The sequence below is a fragment of the Octodon degus genome, unplaced genomic scaffold (genome assembly GCF_000260255.1).
Source record: "Octodon degus isolate 3935 unplaced genomic scaffold, OctDeg1.0 scaffold00073, whole genome shotgun sequence".
NCBI lineage: Eukaryota > Metazoa > Chordata > Mammalia > Rodentia > Octodontidae > Octodon > Octodon degus.
In genome coordinates, this window is record NW_004524649.1 from 5,829,019 (window position 1) to 5,846,729 (window position 17,711).

The 17,711-nt window shown below is 41.8% G+C and overlaps 1 protein-coding gene across 4 annotated transcripts in view; it reads left to right on the forward strand.

The window, feature by feature from the left end:
• Window positions 1-17,711, forward strand: part of Ralgapa2 (Ral GTPase activating protein catalytic alpha subunit 2) — a 300,697-nt gene that overhangs the window by 182,459 nt on the left and 100,527 nt on the right. For all 4 annotated transcript variants that reach the window (XM_023720114.1, XM_023720115.1, XM_023720113.1 and 1 more), the window contains 4 exons: window positions 11,466-11,576; window positions 12,835-12,903; window positions 13,118-13,255; window positions 14,200-14,383. In XM_023720114.1, the coding sequence (XP_023575882.1) occupies window positions 11,466-11,576; window positions 12,835-12,903; window positions 13,118-13,255; window positions 14,200-14,383 (502 nt within the window). The remainder of the gene's footprint in view (window positions 1-11,465; window positions 11,577-12,834; window positions 12,904-13,117; window positions 13,256-14,199; window positions 14,384-17,711) is intronic.

Sequence of the window (17,711 nt, forward strand, 5' to 3'; positions counted from 1 at the left end):
TAGGCCAGAGCCCCAATTATCCTTTCCTGGCTCCTCTGAGACAAGTGATAATGGTCAGTATTGACCTGCCTTGCACTCTAGAACTGGCAAGTGCCATCTTGGCCAGGCACCCTGCAGAGGGCTGGTCCTCCAAGGGGAACCAAGCGCACTCGTTTCACCTGTGGAGGTAGTGAGGTACACAGAGGTTGTACAGCTTGGTCATAGCCATGGAGCACCCCATTGAGTCAGTTGCAAGCCTTGATCACCATCCCATACTAGTGTCGTAGCCCTTTCTCCCATCTCTGCTGCCTCCTCTCAACAGCTGTGAAGTGACAGCAGTGACGGCTGATACTGGGTGGTCGTCACCAGACCAGCAATGGTGCATTATCCAGACATGGCGCCCTCCTACCCCAGCCTAGTATAGGACCCTGTGTGGTTCCAGGGCCTCTTGTCCACACAGTACCTATTGCATGCACCTTGCCTTGCTCCTTGCCTAGGTGCAGGCAGTTACATCATAGGAGCTGGAAAGGTGCTTGCTGCTCTGTGGGTGAGGAGGGGAAAAAATGATCCTAAGGTTATCACCTAGGGTGCTCCCTCAGACTGAGCAGGGTGCTGGCCTGAACTTGGCCCCTAGGGTGAAGGGACACTGCCACTTGTACCACACAAGTGTGGAAATTGTGCCTACTGGAGATAGAAAACTTGCCCATCTCCTCAGGGTCTTCAGCCTTGCCATGGAGGCTACCAGGCACAGAGAAATCCTCTCATGGAAAGGCTGAAGGGAAACTGAGGTATAAACTGTCAGTGAGGGTCCCAGTTCATTTCTTAGATACCCTGTTTCCTGGATTCTAAGAGCTGCTTTTCAAATATTAATTAAATTGCTGTAAGTTTAGTGTTAGGTAACAGAAGAAAGGCAGAAATTAGTAACAGAGCCAAGGAGTAAAATAATGGAGAAATAGATATCTTTTCTTCTTTGCATTTCCATATATTTTTAAAGAAGCCTGCAATTTTTCTATAATTATGAGGAAAACATAAGGTGCAGGAAAATACACAGCCACATGTGTGGAGCCCAGGCTCTGTGGGGGCTGAGGTGCAGTGTGCACATCACTTCCCAGGGCTGTCCTCTGAGGTCAGCACTGCTGCCTGCCCTGCCTGTCAGAAATAAAGGAAGGAAGGGGGCTAGGCACAGCCAGGCATGTCTCCCTTAGCTGTGTTAACAGCAGGAGGATGGTGACAGTGACTGAAGTCCTGGCCTCTGTCCACAATGCCTCCCACTGCCTGCCTTCCTGCAGGATACAGCACTCAGGACTGGGAGGGAGGGAGGCTCCAGGAACAATGGGGAGCAGCAGTGCTCTGAGGGGAGCAGCTCCAGGGCATGTGTGGCCTGACAGAAGGAGAGGTGACAGGAGGCACTACTGTGAGTGGGGTTCTAGTGTGCTGTGGTCTTCTCCTGTGTAGGCTCTTGCTGTCCTGAACAAACAATTGGACAGGAAATGAAGCAGCAAGGTTTACATTTATCAAAGATAAGGGAGAAAAGGTGCTCTGCAGAGTGAGCACCCAGTTAAAGTGGCAAGAGATGGAGGACAGAGTGGGCCACCAAGAAAGAGAAGGAAGGAAAGAAGGAAGGAAGGAAGGAAAGAAAAAAGAAGTGAAGAAGAAAGAAGGGAGGGAGAGAGGGAAAGAAAGTAAGAAAGCAAGTAAACAGTGACTTCCATCTTTTATATCCATTCTGATGTCAGATGTAGGCCACCCTGCTATGTCAAAAACTTACTTGATCTTGCACTAAAAAAAATTGAAATTGTGTGCTCCAATATCAGGCTCAAGGCCTGGAAAATGTACTGCACATGTCCAAATTGCTGTGATTGACAGGTTACACCCACTTGCTGGCCACTTTGCTACCCCCTGATCTCCTGCCTCACAACCTCCTAACCCATGTCAATCTGTGCCCCAGAGCTAGGAGCACAAAAGGGCTCTGTGCAGCTGTAGCACCTTACTTGGTACTGTGCCCTTCAGAACCCCTCATCCTTCACAATGGTCTGGGGTTGTCCTGGGTGCATAGGGAGGCTCTCCCTGCAGTGCCAGCAGTGAGTGGGCACAGGGACCCCAGTGATGACACTGTGGTTTCAAACACCTGGCCTCCTGCCTTTGGAGATGAGGCTGCCCTTGGTCCCAGCTGCTGCTCCCCTCATGGCACTGGCTGTTCTTCTATAACCTCTATTGTCCACAGTCACCTATCTGTCCCTTCTGGGACTAGTCTCAGCTGTCCCTTCCAACTACTTGGAGGGAGTTGTTGAAATCATGGGCCAGGGTGCTAAGCAAAGTACACAGGTCCCTGCTACCACATGCCACCACCAGGTCCTTCAGGTAGGAAAGCTGCCCGTTCTGTCCATCCTATGCTGGCACCATGTCAGTCCTTGGTGTACACAGAACGACTGGCAGCCTCCCTGCTTCTCCTTCCTGGCTGCATGTGTCAGGACTGCACCCTGCTCTGCATTCCTCTGGGCCCAGACCCTCCTACTCCTTCTCTCCCCACAGTCCTTTGGGCTTTGCTGCTGCTATCCTCCTGTCCTGTTTCCAGTACCTGGAGTTTGGAACTGGCCAGCCCCAACTCACTTACTGCCATTCCTCAGCATCCATCTTCCCAGTAACATACCACACATGTGCTTTGTGGCCAGGCTGGGCCAGTCGTGGGGCATGCAAAGGATCACATGTGCAGCAAAGCAGCAAAATGGACTTAGGCTCTAATGGGTTTTTCTTTTTTTGCATGAGTGCATTTAAAAAAAAAAATTTAACAAGATGATAGAAATTCAAAGGGAAGGAATAACTCAGATGAGGGAAAGAAAAAAGGAAGGGAAAAATGTATATGTATATACACAAGATAGGTTGGATAATTGTACTGCTGATTTCTATTGGTCTATTGAAAGGAACAGTTAATGCTTAAATTTTTTGACCAATTTTGCATTCTTATATCTGGTAATCTGAACAACTAATTTGAAGACAACAATATGCAATATAACAACCACTGTTGAATTCTGATAGCTTTTAGTGCCAGGAAGGAAATAGGACAGAAGGCCAGCCTTTGCATGGGTGTTATTGCCTTGTAGAAATGACATTTTGTGTCAGGATATGACCTAGGAATAAGAGTTCTAGGCAAAGCCAGGAGCAGGTGCAGGGGAGTTGAGGCAACAACAAACCCAACCTGCAAGGATGGGCAGAGCCAGGGGGCAGCAGGGTGTCTGAGGGGTGTTACAGCCCTAGGTTTACCTGGCTCCGTTAGGCAACTATGAGTGTTCTGCAGAAGTAAAATCAGGCAGCTTTTCCTTACCTTTTCTTCAACTTGTGTATTTCTCATCGGTGCCAAATGCTGACCTCTCAGGGGTATCCTGTGCTGCATAGGTATCTGCCTCCTGTAGCTGTTCTAGACAAGCAGCAGAGGTTCATCCGTGAGTCTCTTTTTGCTAATGAGGTACAGGTAGCTGTGGAGTACCTAGTTTCTGGCAGTAAGAGAAGCCAAGGGTGCACTCATCATTCTCACGTGCTCCAGCACTGTCAACCAAGACCTTTGACAACCATCTTACAAGAGACAGAAGCACCTGGAACACTTTCATGGTGACACATGCCAGCCACAAGAGACATACTCAAAGTCATCCAGTGTACCAGGATATGTGACTTATGTACTCACGGTCTCTAAATTTCCACATTTCCCAGTGTGCTATCCATGGAAGTCAAGTTTTATCACTGTATACAAATCTATTTGATCAATCCTTGCTTCTCCATGTGTAAAACAAGGACAACATCTACCTTACAGAGCTGTCATAAAGATTTTTCAGTTGGAGAATGAGTGAAATTCCTGTAAAAGTTCAGCACTCAAGGGTCACTCAACAATGGATTGCATTTTGAAATCACAGTTTGAAAAATACAAATTAAGTGAGCTGAATAAAGAATTTGAAATTAAGGTCTTAATTTCCATGACAAGTAGCTATCAAATGGCAGCTGCTTGTTTCTGTACAACATTGTATAAATCAACACAGCTAGGCTAGTTGAGAGACAGTCAGAGTGCTGGTATGATCCTCTGTAACTTCTTTTTTATTTTATTTTATTTTATTTTATTTTATTTTATTAAGAAATAACAATGAGACAGTTTCAAAACTGATTAATAGGACAGTTTCGATAATTAATACATTGTACATTGTTATCTTCTTAGTGGTTATCCATAGTACAAAAAGCAGACAGGATATCCTGTCCAAACACTATTACTACAAAACTTTCTTCTCATTGAATTAAGCGAAAATAGCTGTATATCTATCCTAACTATTCTGTATATACAAATACAAAATGGTCCTTTCTTTGTATCCCCTTTTTTTGATTAGTCCTGTCAGAGATGGGTATTTCATTGGCATCTAAATACTATAGGTGTGTGAATTCAGCAAAACAATTCAACACAGTCCAGCAGTCCACACTAGTAGTGGGTTATCCACATAAGTTGTTGACTTGAGCCTTTCACAGCTCAGCATATTAATATGGCTTTACTTTATATATGTCATTTTTATACTTTTCTGCTGGATGATTAAGACCAAGATAAAGCAAGAACTGTAAAACAAGAAATGTAACTTTTGTATCTGATAAGGTCAGTGAAGTACCCTCAGGATTTATCCTGTAGCCCTGTACCACACTTTGTAGATCCTTTGTCAGTGTCAACCATGTAGATGAGTCACGACCATTGCTTGACCAATTTGATCTCTGTGAAAGCCTGAGAGAATGTTTCTCTCCATGTGACTCTTCTTAGGCACACTCTATATCATCAGCCACATTCCTCTGTGGCTCCATAATCTCCTTGAAAAGAAAATTTGGGACACAACTGATTTACTTGATGTTACAGTATAGGTTCTCCTATGTCCTGAACCTTCTTCTCCTATGTCCTGACCTTGAAAGGCTAGGGCCAAAATATTGGCTGACTTTGTAGTCCTTCCTTTTCTCCAATTTTTGATCTGCAAACTTAGGTTATTAACCCTCCAGAAGAGAAGCTTATTATTACCCTGCTACATATACAGTACAGTTAGACCCTATCTGTCTAAATATCAAACATCTTAGGCATAACATGGAACAGGTATTTTCCATCAAGTATTGATATGTTCAACTTTAAGTCCCTACAGAATATGAAGAAAAAAAATAATAAAAAGTAGGAATAAACAGTAACATATTTTTACACAGAAATTTAGAAATCTAACCATATACAGCATTGTAGCAGGACAGTTCTGTGACATTTTTTCTTCTTTTTTTTTTTCATTTATTACCCTTTATTTTTTAAAAAAAAATACAAAACAAACTTTTACTTGAGAGACAGTATGGTAATAATTGGTATGTCATGACAAGAAGTACGTATTTAGAAGACCAGAATGACAAGCATTCCAAGTTTGACCCTTCTGTTACACATTGCTATCTTCAGTGCAGTTGCTTGGTTCACATGTATCAGCATGTATAGATAGTCAGGTTGAAAATCCTACCAATTAACTGCTAGTTTCAAAAACCTGCTGATGTTTCTCAGGATAGTTGCTTTCCCCATGTTGTGCATATAAATGTAAGGCTTTGCCCCTGTCATGTTTCCCAGCTTTTCTCCTTGCCCTCTCCTCGTTGTCCAATCCTCAAGTTCTCGCTTTCCTTTTAGTTGTATTATACCTTTCTATTTCTTTTTCTTCTTTTGAGTTCTTATACTAGAGAAACTGTATGATATTTACACATGTGGGTCTGGTTTATTTCGCTTATAAGTATATCTTCAAGTGACATTCACTTAAATATGAAGGCTTCAACTTTATCATTCTTTATAGCTGAGTAATACTCCATTGTGTAAAAATACCACATTTTTTCAATCATTCCTCATGTGATGGGCATCTTGGTTGTTTCCAAGATTTGGCTATCACAAATTGTGCTGCTATAAAGATAGGCATAAATATATCATATGATATGATATTTTCAGATCCTCTGGGAAAATTCCCAGTAGAGGAATAACTGGTTTAAATGGGATTTCCAGTCCTAGTTTTCTAAGGAGTCTCCACACTGCTTTCCATAACAGTTGCACCAGTCTACATTCCCACCAGCAGTGGAGAAAGGTTCCTTTTTCCCCACAGCCTGTCCAACATTTGTTGGTTGATTTCTTTATGATTGCCACTCTTTCTGGGGTGAGATGCTATCTCAGTGTTGTTTTAATTTGCATTTCACAAATGGCTAGTGATGTGGAGCATTTTTTCATATATTTATTTGCTTCTTAAATTTCGTCCTCTGAGAAGTGTGTGTTCATCTCAGATGCCCATTTCTGGACTGGGTCTTTAAATTTAGGGGCCCTAATGGTTTTTCGTTATTGATAAATTCTAGAGAGCAGTCCTTTGTCTGAGTGCTTATTAGTTAAGATTTTTTCCAAATTTGTGTGTTGTCTTTTCAACTTGTTGGTAATTTCTTTTGACGTGCAAAAATTTCTCAATAAAACTTGGTCCCAGTTGTTAATTCTTTCAAGTATTACCCATGCGATTTGATTTTTGTTCATGAACTCTTTGCATACCCCTATGTCTTCAAGAGTTTCTCCTACTTTCTCTTCCAGGAGATTTAGTGTTTCTGTTTTAGTGTTTAGATCTTTAATCCATTTTGACTGTAGTTTAGTGCATGGTGATAGACCTGGGTCAAGTTTTAGTTTTTGACACATAGAGAGCCATTCTTTCCAGCACCATTTGTTAAAGAGGCTATCTTTATTCCAGTAAGCACGTTTTGCCCCTTTGTCGAAGATAAGGTGGCTGAGTGTGTTTGTAGAGACCTCCGCATCTTCTAGTCTATTCCATTGTTCCTCAGGTCTATTTCTTTGCCAATGCCATGCTGACTTTATCACAGTAGCTTTGTAGTATAATTTCAAGTCAGGGATTATAATGCCTCCTGCCTTGTCTTTATTGCCCAGGATTGCCTTTGCTATTCTAGGTCTTTTCTGGTTCCAAATAAATTTTAGAAATGATTTCTCTAGCTCTGTGAGGTATGTTGGTGGTAGTTTTATAGGGATTGTATTAAATCTGTTCCATCTTCACGATGTTTTTCTTCCTATCCAGGAGCAAGGAATATTTTTCCATTTTCTGAAATCTTCTACAGTCTCTTTTTTCAGAGTGCTATAATTTTTCCGTGAAAAGATCTTTGTCTTCTTTAGTTAGATGAATTTCAAGGTATGTCATTTTCTCTGGTGCTATTGTGGAAGGTATTATTTCTCTAATTTCTCTCTCAGGGTGTTTGTTATCTGTATAAAGGAATGCTGTTGACTTTTGGATATTGACTTTATATCCTGCTATGCTACTGAATTTGTCTATCAATTCTAGTAGCTTCTTGGTGGAGTTTTTGTGTCTTCCAAGTAAAGTATCATGTCATCTGCAAATAATGATAATTTAACTTCTTTACCTATTCTTATTCCTTTTATTTCTCCCTCTTGTCTAATGGCTCTACCTAATGATTCCAGAACTATATTGAATAGGAGGGATGATAGAGGACATCCTTGTCTTGTACCAGATTTGAGTAAAAGATTTCAGTTTTTCCCCATTTAGAATGATATTAGCCATTGGGTTGTTATAGATGGCTTTTATCAAATTGAAGTAGAGGCTTTATATTCCAATTTTCTATAGGACTTTGAACATGAATGAGTGTTGGACTTTGTCAAAAGCCTTTTCTGCATCAATGGAGATGATCATGTGGTTTTTAGTTTTCACTCTATTGATATAATATATTGCATTTATAGATTTTTCAATATTGAACCAACCTTGCATCCCTGGGATGAATCCTACCTGGTCATGGTGTATGATCTTCTTGATGATTTGCTGTATTCTATTTGCTAGGATTTTACTGAGGATTTTTGCATCTATGTTCATGAGGGAGATTGGCCTGTAGTTCTCCTTTTTGTTGTGTCTTTCCTTGGTGTTGGTATCAGTATAATACTTGCCTCCAGGAATGATTTTGGGAGAAGTGTTTCCTTTTCAATTTCATTGAAGAGTTTGAGGAGTATAGGGATTATATCTTCTGTAAATTTCTTGTATAATTCAGCTGTGAATTCATCAGGACCTGGACTGTTCTTTGTCAGCAGGCTTTTTATTACATTTCATATTTCATTGACTGTTATTTGCTTATTGCAAGTTGTTATATCTTCATGATTCAGTTTTGGTAATTTTTACCTTTCTAGGAATCTGTCCATTTCTTCTGTGTCTTCTATTCTGTGAGAGTAAAGATTCTCAAAGTAGCTATTGATAATTTTCTGAATTTCTACTGGGTCTTGGTAATTATACCCTTTTCATTCCTTATTGCTTGGATTTGAATTTTTTCTTCCCTCTTTTTGATGAGGTTAGCTAGGGGCTTATCGATTTTATTTAATCTTTCAAAGAACCAGCTTTTTATTTGTTAATTCTTTGAACTATTTTCTTTATCTCCACTGAATGAATTTCTGCTCTAATCTTTATGATTTCTTCCCGTCTTTGGGCTCTGGGTTTGGTTTACTCTTTTTTTTCTAGTTGTTGGAGGTGCAGCATTAGGGTGTTTATTTGTTTCCATTCTGTTTTACCAATGTGTGAGTTCACAGCTATGAATTTCAATCTGAGAACTCCTTTCATCGCATCTCATAAATTCCGATAAGTTGTGGTTAAATTTTCATTGAATTGTAGATATTGTTGAATTTCTTGTTTAATTTCATCTGTGACCTATTGATTGCTGAGTAGGGTGTTTTTTAATTTCCATGTATTTAAGGGTTTTTTTTTCTGGTTTCTTTTGTCATTTATTTCCAGTTTCATTGCACTGTGGTCAGATAATATGCATGGGATAATTTTTGTTTTCTTGCATATACTTAAGGCATGACCTATGGACTAGTATGTGGTCTATTTTATAAAATGACCCATGTGCAGTTGAAAAAAATGTGTATTCAGCTGTGGTTGGGTAGAACACTCTGTATATGTCCACCACGTCCATTCCTTCCCAGCTCTGGTTCAGTTCTGCTACTTCTTTGCTTATTTTTTTTCTGGTTGACCTATCTTTTTGGGATAAGGGGGTGTTAAGGTCTCCTGTTGGGATTGTGGTATTGGACGTTAGAGTTTTCATGTTCACTAAGATTTGTCTTATATAGTTGGGTGCTCCCATGTTTGGTGCATAGATATTTATGAGTGTTACCTCTTCCTTTTGAATTTTTCCCCTATCTAGTATATAGTGGCCTTCTTTATTTCGTTTGATCATTCTACAGTCTCAACGTTTGAAGTTGAGATTGTCTGAGAACAAGATTGCTATCACTGCTTTTTGCTGAGGTGCTGGGGCATGTAGTATTTTCCATCCTTTGACCATCAGCCTATGAATTTCTTTATGAGTTTAGTTCTTTCTTGTGTATAGCATATTGTTGGATTTTGTTTTCTAATGTACTATGCCAGTCTATTTCTCTTAATTAGTGACTTGAGTCCATTTACATTGATGGTTATGGTTGGCGTGTGTTGACTTATGATTGACATGTTATTTACCTGCTGTTGTTTACTCCTTTTTCTCATCTGTTTAATTGTTTGCCCTATTTAGTGGGTTCCTTCTGTTCTTGTTCATGGAGTTCTGATCATTTTGGTCCCTCTCTAGAACATCTTTTAGTAGTCGGTGTAGGGGTGGCTTTCTCATCATGAAATTCTTTAGTTGTCCTTTGTCGTGGAAGTATTTCACTTCTCCATCAAACTTGAAAGAGACTTTTTCAGGGTATAGTAGTCTGGGCTGGAATTTGTTTTCATAGAGGACTTGAAGTACTCTGCTCCATGCTCTTGCATTCATGGTTTGTGAAGAGAAGTCTGCCACAATTCTGGTGGGTTTTCCTTTGAATGTGATCTGCTTCTTTTCTTTATTGGCTTTTGGTATATTATTCTTGTGCTGGATATCTGGGATCTTGACTATTATATGTCCTGGTGTATTTTTAATTGGGTTGAAGTTATTTGGCATTCTGTATGCTTCGGTTACCTGAATGTCAAATTGTTTCCTCATATTTCAGAAGCTTTCTGCTATTACTTCTGCCCACATTTTTTAATGTCATTTTTATTGATTCCTTCTTTCTCATTGATACCTATTAGTTTCACATTGTTCATCTTTGTATCATCTTGCAAGTGATTAATTATTTTTTTCCTGCATCACAGTTATTTTTAAGAGATCTTTTCTTACCTTTTCACTAGCTGCCACAGCATCTTCCAGATCTGAAACTCTGTCTTCACTTTCACTCAAACGGTTTTGCAGGCTTGTGATTGAGATTTTATGTTCCTCTATATCTCTTTGACTCTGCTTCCTGTGATTTGTTTCTTTCCTGTCTTGCTCATTCATGGAATCTGTCATTTTTCTAATCTCCTGTTTTTCTTATCAATGTCTTCTTTAGAAGCAGTTATTAATTCTTTTACTGCAGAGTTTTTTTCTGATTGGGTTTCCTCCCTATGTTTCTGTATTTGATTGTTTACGTCAGATGCTATGAATTCAGAGATCTTTTTTTATTTCAGAAATTAGTTCTGCTCTGAGTTCCTCTATACATTTCTGCTGTTGCTTATTTACTTCCAACACTATTAATTCGTACTTTACAGCTGAGCTAGTGTCCTCTGCACTTGTTCTGGGTGGGCATTGGGTTTCCTCCATATGTTTCTGATGCTATGAATTCAGAGATTTCTTTTTTCTGTTCCAGAAATTAATTCTGCTCTGAGTTCCTCTATACCTTTCTGTTGTTGTTTCTTTACTTCTGGTGCTATTAATTCATACATTTCAGCTGAGCTAGTGTCCTCTGCCCTTGTTCTGGGTGGGCTTGAGGTCTGAGATTGTGTTTTGCTCCTTCTCTTTGTCATTTTGTATAGCACTGATGTCTGACCTTTGGTGTAGAGCTCTGGTGCCGTTATAACCTTAGCACCTAATGAAATTCGGGTGCAGATCTATTAAGTTTGAGTTTATCCAGTTATGCCTTGCTTGGGTCTAGCTGTTGTGTTCAGCTCCTTCCTGCTGCAGCCCTTGGACATGAACTTGTTTTGCCTCTCTGGCCCAACAGTGGACCTGTGGTGCTCCTCTGTTGTGCTCCTGGCCCAGGGGGCACAGGGGAGCACAGAAGCTCTCCCACACACTCACTGGGCCTGAGCTTGGGCTGGATGTGAGGGGTGGAGGTTTTCCAAGAGAGGGAGAGAGCTGGGTGGAAAGGGTCCTGAGAATGCTGTGGAAGGACTTACTCAGGGGCTCGCCTGGGCTTGATCAGGGGAGATCCAACCAGCGCAGGGGAGCACAGGAGCTCACCTCCACACTCGCCAGGCTTGAGCTTGAGCTGGATGGGAGGGGTGGAGTGATCCTCTGTAACTTCTCTGTTAAATATAGTTTTCATCAGTTTTATGCAGAACGCATGTCTTGGAATCTATGCAGAATGGGGAAGGGGTAGCCTTTTTGTTCTTTGTTGATAATGCACATCAGGTTACATATTTACCTTGAGATTTTGTTTCCTTTTGTAGTTTCCTAACAAAATTGTGGCTCAGGTAGCATGTGATATTCTTCAGTTGCTGGTCTCCTACTGGGAAAAACTTCAGATGTTTGAAAGTGCCCTGCCTCGGAAAATGGCAGAAGTAAGTCCTTTCCCCGTGACGCTAACACTTGCACTTCTCCTGTATAGCATCCTGATGTCAAAATAATTAGAGACCCCTAGATGATTGCTAGTGAAAAGTGTACATGTCTGTGAGTCCCATCTGGACTTCTCTCAGCTGTAATTCTAGGCACAGAGTAAAGAAGCCAATGGTTTTCCAGGGTAGGGGCTGATAGTCTGTTAGAAAGGAGGAATGCCCACAACAAAGAGGCCTTTTATAGACTGGGTTTCATTCACTGAGAGTAATTTGGATGGTGCCAGCAAGGCATGGGCAGCTGGTTATGATGCCCTCTATGCAGGGTGGAGGGGCGGCGGCTGCTGTGAAAGCAGGAGTCTTCCCAGACTGAAGCCCTGGACCGCACTTCCATAGCAGGGTCCTGACTGTAATGAGACAACTGCCGCACCACCTATACGGTGGGGGGGGGGGGCCCACAGGAGGTGCAGAATCACCTTATCCACAGCATGTTGGGGTTCTGTTCCACCCAAGGGGCTTTCCTACGTCCCAAGCTGGCATCCTCAGCCACAGTGCCTGGTTGTCATGTGTATCCTTTCCTGCCCGTCTTTATAGCTGTGCTTTTTTAAAAAATGCCTGTCCTTTACACAGCCACTGGTGACTCTGAGGAAATTTGATTTGTCCCCCTAAGTAATCACAAGGAGCAAGAAGGAATGTTGATTTATTTTCTCTTAGCTCTGCACAAAGTTCACTGGGAGATTATTTTGTTCCCTCCAAACATCAAAAATCACAGGTGACTTTTTTTTTTTTTACTTTAAGTGACCTAGATTGCAGTAGCGCTTTAGAAGTGGGAATACAACATGCCGTGGAACGTAAAGCTGGCTTAGGGTTGTCGGAATAGGCAATCTTTTGAAAATGAGAGGATGCTGTTGTGCAAGGCAGCAGGCAGAGCCTTCAGGTATATAAGATGAGACCACAGCATTCTCATGAGTCTTTTCATTGTCTTTAGACAACACTGGGAAGTGAGGGGATTGATTGTGGAATAGATGGCTGAAAGAAACTTATATTCCTGGGGGCCCTGAGTTCCCCAGCAGCAGAGCAGGCAGAAGCCAGGCAGGGCTGGAGTGCTTTCTGGGTCTCAAGACCACACGCACAGCTGTCTGCAGCTTTCACCTGCCTCTGGGGAGCTGGCACCAGGCTGGGGTTAGTTGCAAGACTGCCTTGGGATTCTTAGCATGTAGCTTCCAAACCAGTAGTCTGTTTGACTGGTGACTTGTCTTTTATGCAGATCCTTGTGGCCACAATTGCTTTTCTCTTACCGAGTGCAGAGTACTCCTCAGTAGAAGCAGACAAGAAGGTAGGTGGCACATTATTAACTTTTCCCCGAACTTGTTTAATGTAAGGCAGAGTGATAAATACAAGTATTTCTTGTGAAAGTCCTATTTACTTATTTACTTACCTACCTTGTGGGTGTTAGTATGTCGCCTCAGTATCCACGGTGTGCAGGAACAGTTCTCTTGTTGAGCATCCTAGGGACTCCAGTGTAAAGGCTGGCATGTTTCTCCCTCCAGTTCATCGTGTCCTTGCTCCTCTGTCTGCTGGACTGGTGCATGGCGCTGCCAGTGAATACCCTTCTGCACCCCGTGTCCACAGCAGTCCTGGATGATCAGCACCTGTCTCGGGCACCCTTGCTGGATTATATTTACAGGGTAAGTTTCCCCTTGGCCTTGGTCCTGGGCTGGGACCTGTGTGTCGGAAAACTACCAGAGCATGTTCTGTGCATTTGCTTCTTTTTCTGGGCCTTTTCAAAAAGGCTCTAGGGTGGATTACACATCTTTAAAAAATGGACAATTTAAGCAGCAAACACTGAACAGATACTGCTGTAGAAAAGCAGTTGTTCCCGAGTTAAAGATGTTGCATTCTTAGGTGACCATCTCCTAGCATCTCCAAACAACTCCTGTTTGGTCAGAATACCCCAATTTTCATGGAACATGAACTGTTTCTACTTAATTTTAAGATGAACTATTTATATTATAGAAATAGCCAGAAGATTAGCTTGTCAAATCCATTTATTAAAGGGGGGAAAAAGTATAATGGTTCTAGTAATCTCTTTGCCTTAAATAAATCTTAAAAAATAAATTGAGGACACTGACCTTGTGAAAAATAAGAATACTTCAAAAATCTATATTAAATTTATTTTTATTGAACCGTACTATAAAAAATCATGGGGTCATAAGTTATAATAATTTAAACTCCTGAACTATCTTGAAGTTCACCAGTGGAATCTACTCATTATGTGCCTTTGTTCCTCCACTAGGAGTGGCTTCTCCCTTGTCACCCTCTTGTCTTCCAACTCAGCCCTTCCTACTGGCGTCACCGTGGGTGGATGGAGGAGGGTTTGGGTGTGTACATATACACTGGTGACTTGAGAAGTTTTTCACTTTTGCTTAGAAAATACATTCATTGTCATTGATGTGAAAGAAGGAAGATAAACTTGCTAATAGCAAGAAGCTGTTTAAGCATGGCAGGGGCTCAGGGTTCTGAAACGCTCCTGCACAGGGGCCCCAGTGCCTGGCGCCATGGTGTTTGGACAGACCGTCTGGGGACAGGAGGCGGTGGCAGCCATGGTGTCTTCCCCATGTGTGTCCCCCAGGTACTGCACTGCTGTGTCTGTGGCTCGAGCACGTACACCCAGCAGAGTCACTACACGCTGACTCTGGCTGACTTGTCCTCTGTGGATTACGACCCCTTCCTGCCCCTGGCCAGTGTGAGGAGCTCTGAGCCAGTCCAGTGCCATTCCTCAGCAGACCTGGACAACCTGCTGACTGTGGAAGAGGGTGAGTGTTGGCCCGGACATAAGCCCCTGTGGTCAGGAAGGCGAAAGATTATAGCCTGTTGTCCATTCTTGCTGTGGTGTGTTTAAAAATCTAGTTGTTGATGTTGAAATCCTGGTGTCTAAAGTCCCCCTAATGAGAATTCTGCCTTCCCTCTTCCTTCTTTTCCTCCTTTTCTATTTTTCCCTCGCTTCTTTTCTTTCATCTTATCGAATCATCTTATTGAAGCCTGTGTACCTGACCTTGGAAGTCACACACGCTTTTTATCCTCAGTGAGCTTTGCATGTAGGGGGAAAGACAGAGACACCCTGAAAGGTTGTGGACCAGGAGCCTGTTGGGGCTTCCCACAAAGGACTCAGTCTAACCTTGGCAGGATGGGTGGGCTAGAAGGGAGCTTATGGAGTGGTCCAGACTCTGAGACCTGGGTGCAGAGAGGTGGGAATTTGTATGCTACCCTTTGAGATGGCTATGATTGTAGCTGAGTCTCTTTGGAGGCTCTCATGACTCAGGGGCTACTTGCTGTGTCTCTTTCTTAGCTACCCCACTTTCTAAGATTATAAGCAGCAGCTCTGGGTCTTAGAGTATGAGTGAGAATGCCTCTGTGTCTGCCTGGGTGATAAAATTGCACAAAAACAAACACATGGTAGACACATGAACACTGAATGACATTGATGGTTTGTGTCAGTGCTGACTTCCTGATTGTGATACTGGCTTATAGATAGGCAAATTACTAATACTGAAAAGAAGGGTATTTGCAATATCCCTGTATTCTTTTTTACCAGTATATATTGATCTTCAGTTGTCGCAAAATTAAAAGTTCTAAGAAATGTGGATGTAGAGCGCTTGGTCATCTATGAAAGTGTTATGTACTTTTTAAGTTAGAAATCTAGCTTCAAGTAGGGAACTTTTAGGGTAGAACCACCCTTCAGGGAAGAAGAATGAGGAAGCATCACCAGGGAAACAGAACCAAGGAAGTAAAAAGGGGCCCGGGGGAAGTCCTGGACCAGGGCAGGCTGTGCTCAGGTGGCACAGCAGGGCAGGTACCTCCAAGGCCAAGGAAGGTGAGGGCAGAACAGAAGGGAGTGATTTCATTTCCCAGCATATTTGGCCCTTGGTTTGGCTGGAATGCTCTGGGCAGAGTGGCTGGCCTGGCCTGATCACTGGAGCAGGTGCCCTGCATGATGAGACCTGAGAGCCTGGAGACAGACCCTGCCGTGTGGCCTTGGGTGCAGAGGGACGGGCCCCTGGGCTACACCCACCGGGGCAGGCACAGAGCACCAGGATGGTCTTGCAGAACTGTGGGGTGGAAGTGTGAGTAGGTAGGGAAGGGTGGAGTCAGAGTGAGGGAGAAAGGGAGGTCTGGAAGTCTGATAGCCCAGAGTTTAGCACTGTTTGTTTGATGGCCAGATTAAGTTTAAGGAACTTTTCCAGGGTGCACAGGTCAGAAATAACAGAGGTGGAATTGGAGCCTGAGACTTAGTGTGTAAGTTCCTGAAACAGGTTGTTTACTCAGAGATTTGGCTAGAGTGGATTAAAGGCTCCTGAGCTCTATGGGTTCTGGACTAAACATGGTACATTTCATACTGCCTACCTACCACTTAAAAAGACAATCAAATGTGATTATCCTTTGTGGAATTCCATTGCCTGTTAACTGCAGTATCTTCCCAAAATTTCTCCCATGCTTATATTTTTAATTAAAATCAGTCTTGATCCATTTATTTTGTTGTTTCCTATTTTACAATCCATGTCTTATAAGAAATTAATTTCTTCCTAAAGTGATGAGTGGACACCTACCCACAAGATTAGGTTCACCACTTACTGTGACTTAAATATAGCGAAAGAGCTGAGGAGACAGAGACAGTTCATCAGCATAAGCATCTGCCTGGCATGTGCAAGGTTCTGAGTTGGATTCCCAGTACCACGGGAAAAAAATAGCAAAAGACTCTCCCTTTACAAAACTGGAAAAGCCTGAAAATGAGCACTTAAAATTTTGGCACTGTTTTTCTTTCAAAATACACTATTCTTTGACTTGAATATTTATTCTCTGAGAAACCCACAGGATCTCATGTAGACATTCCTAATAGATTTCTTTAGTAAAGGATTTAACTGTCGTGTGTCAGGGAAGAGTGATTATTATTTTAAAACTATTCCTTTCTCTTTTCAATATTATAGGTTTTTATTAGATGCGTCATTGTGTCATAATTTATGACCTATCAATGTGTGTCTAGGTTAATTTCTTATTACAGAATTCAAAGTAATTGCACTTTAACTTGTCTGACAAAAAAGTTTTGAAATGCACCACTAAATTATCTAAGTTAAAAAGCCAGAAATTTGAAAGCGTCCTGGGATGCACAAATACTCTCACCAATTGACTCTGTCCTGTTAGGAATAAAGGGATACAAAAGGTGAGGACTTTTAGTCAAAATAAAATGTACTCCTGTTTTACACTCTGTGTTACACTTCATCATTCATTACAAAACTATTTCTAATCAGGTAGTATTTCTGACAAGTAATATTAGATTTTAATGATTCTTTCTTAGATCATTGCCTATTTACTGCTTTCAAATAAAGTTATGGTGAGAGACAGTCAGGGCATCAGCGCAGCAGGTGCCCTGTGCTGAGACTGTTGATCCTAAATCCTCATTGCTGGAAGAGGGAGGGGGATGCCAAAACACCAGAATGAAGGCATGGCCTAGGACCCTGCTTTTGCATTCCAACTGTAAATTTAGAAAAATTCCAGAAATTTAGAATATATTTTATAATAGTTTGTGGAAGTCATGAGCTTGTTTTCATTAATGGAGTCTAGACTTTCTCTTTATTTTTAGGGAACCCCTAGCAAGGGATTTAACTAAAGTGTGTCAGGGGAGAGTGATAATTATTTCAAAACTCTTTTGTACTCTTACTTTTTGATACTATAGGTTTTTATCAGATGTGTTGTTATGTCATGATTTATGATCTATCATTGTGTCTCTGGGTTATCTATTACAAAATTCAAGCACATTCATTAAAAACACACATTTGGCTTTAACTCAAATTGAAAGCACTACCTTTGTGAGTAAAAGCAGGAGGTAGTGTTTTTAATGGTTATTTTCTGCCTGACCTTAAGTGGACCATGATCACCAGAGCTTCATGCACCCCTGCCCTGCCTTTCCTAGGAAGCCATCCACACTAGAAACCCACAAGCTTCCAGCAGTATCATGCATGCCCTCTGGGGCGTTCATTGTTCTTAGCTTGAGCACTGAAGTCTGAGCATTCACTGTCTTATCTGTGTGGAATCATGCACACTTCTGCCAGAGCTGAGAGGAAGCATCTAATTTCAGAGACAACATAG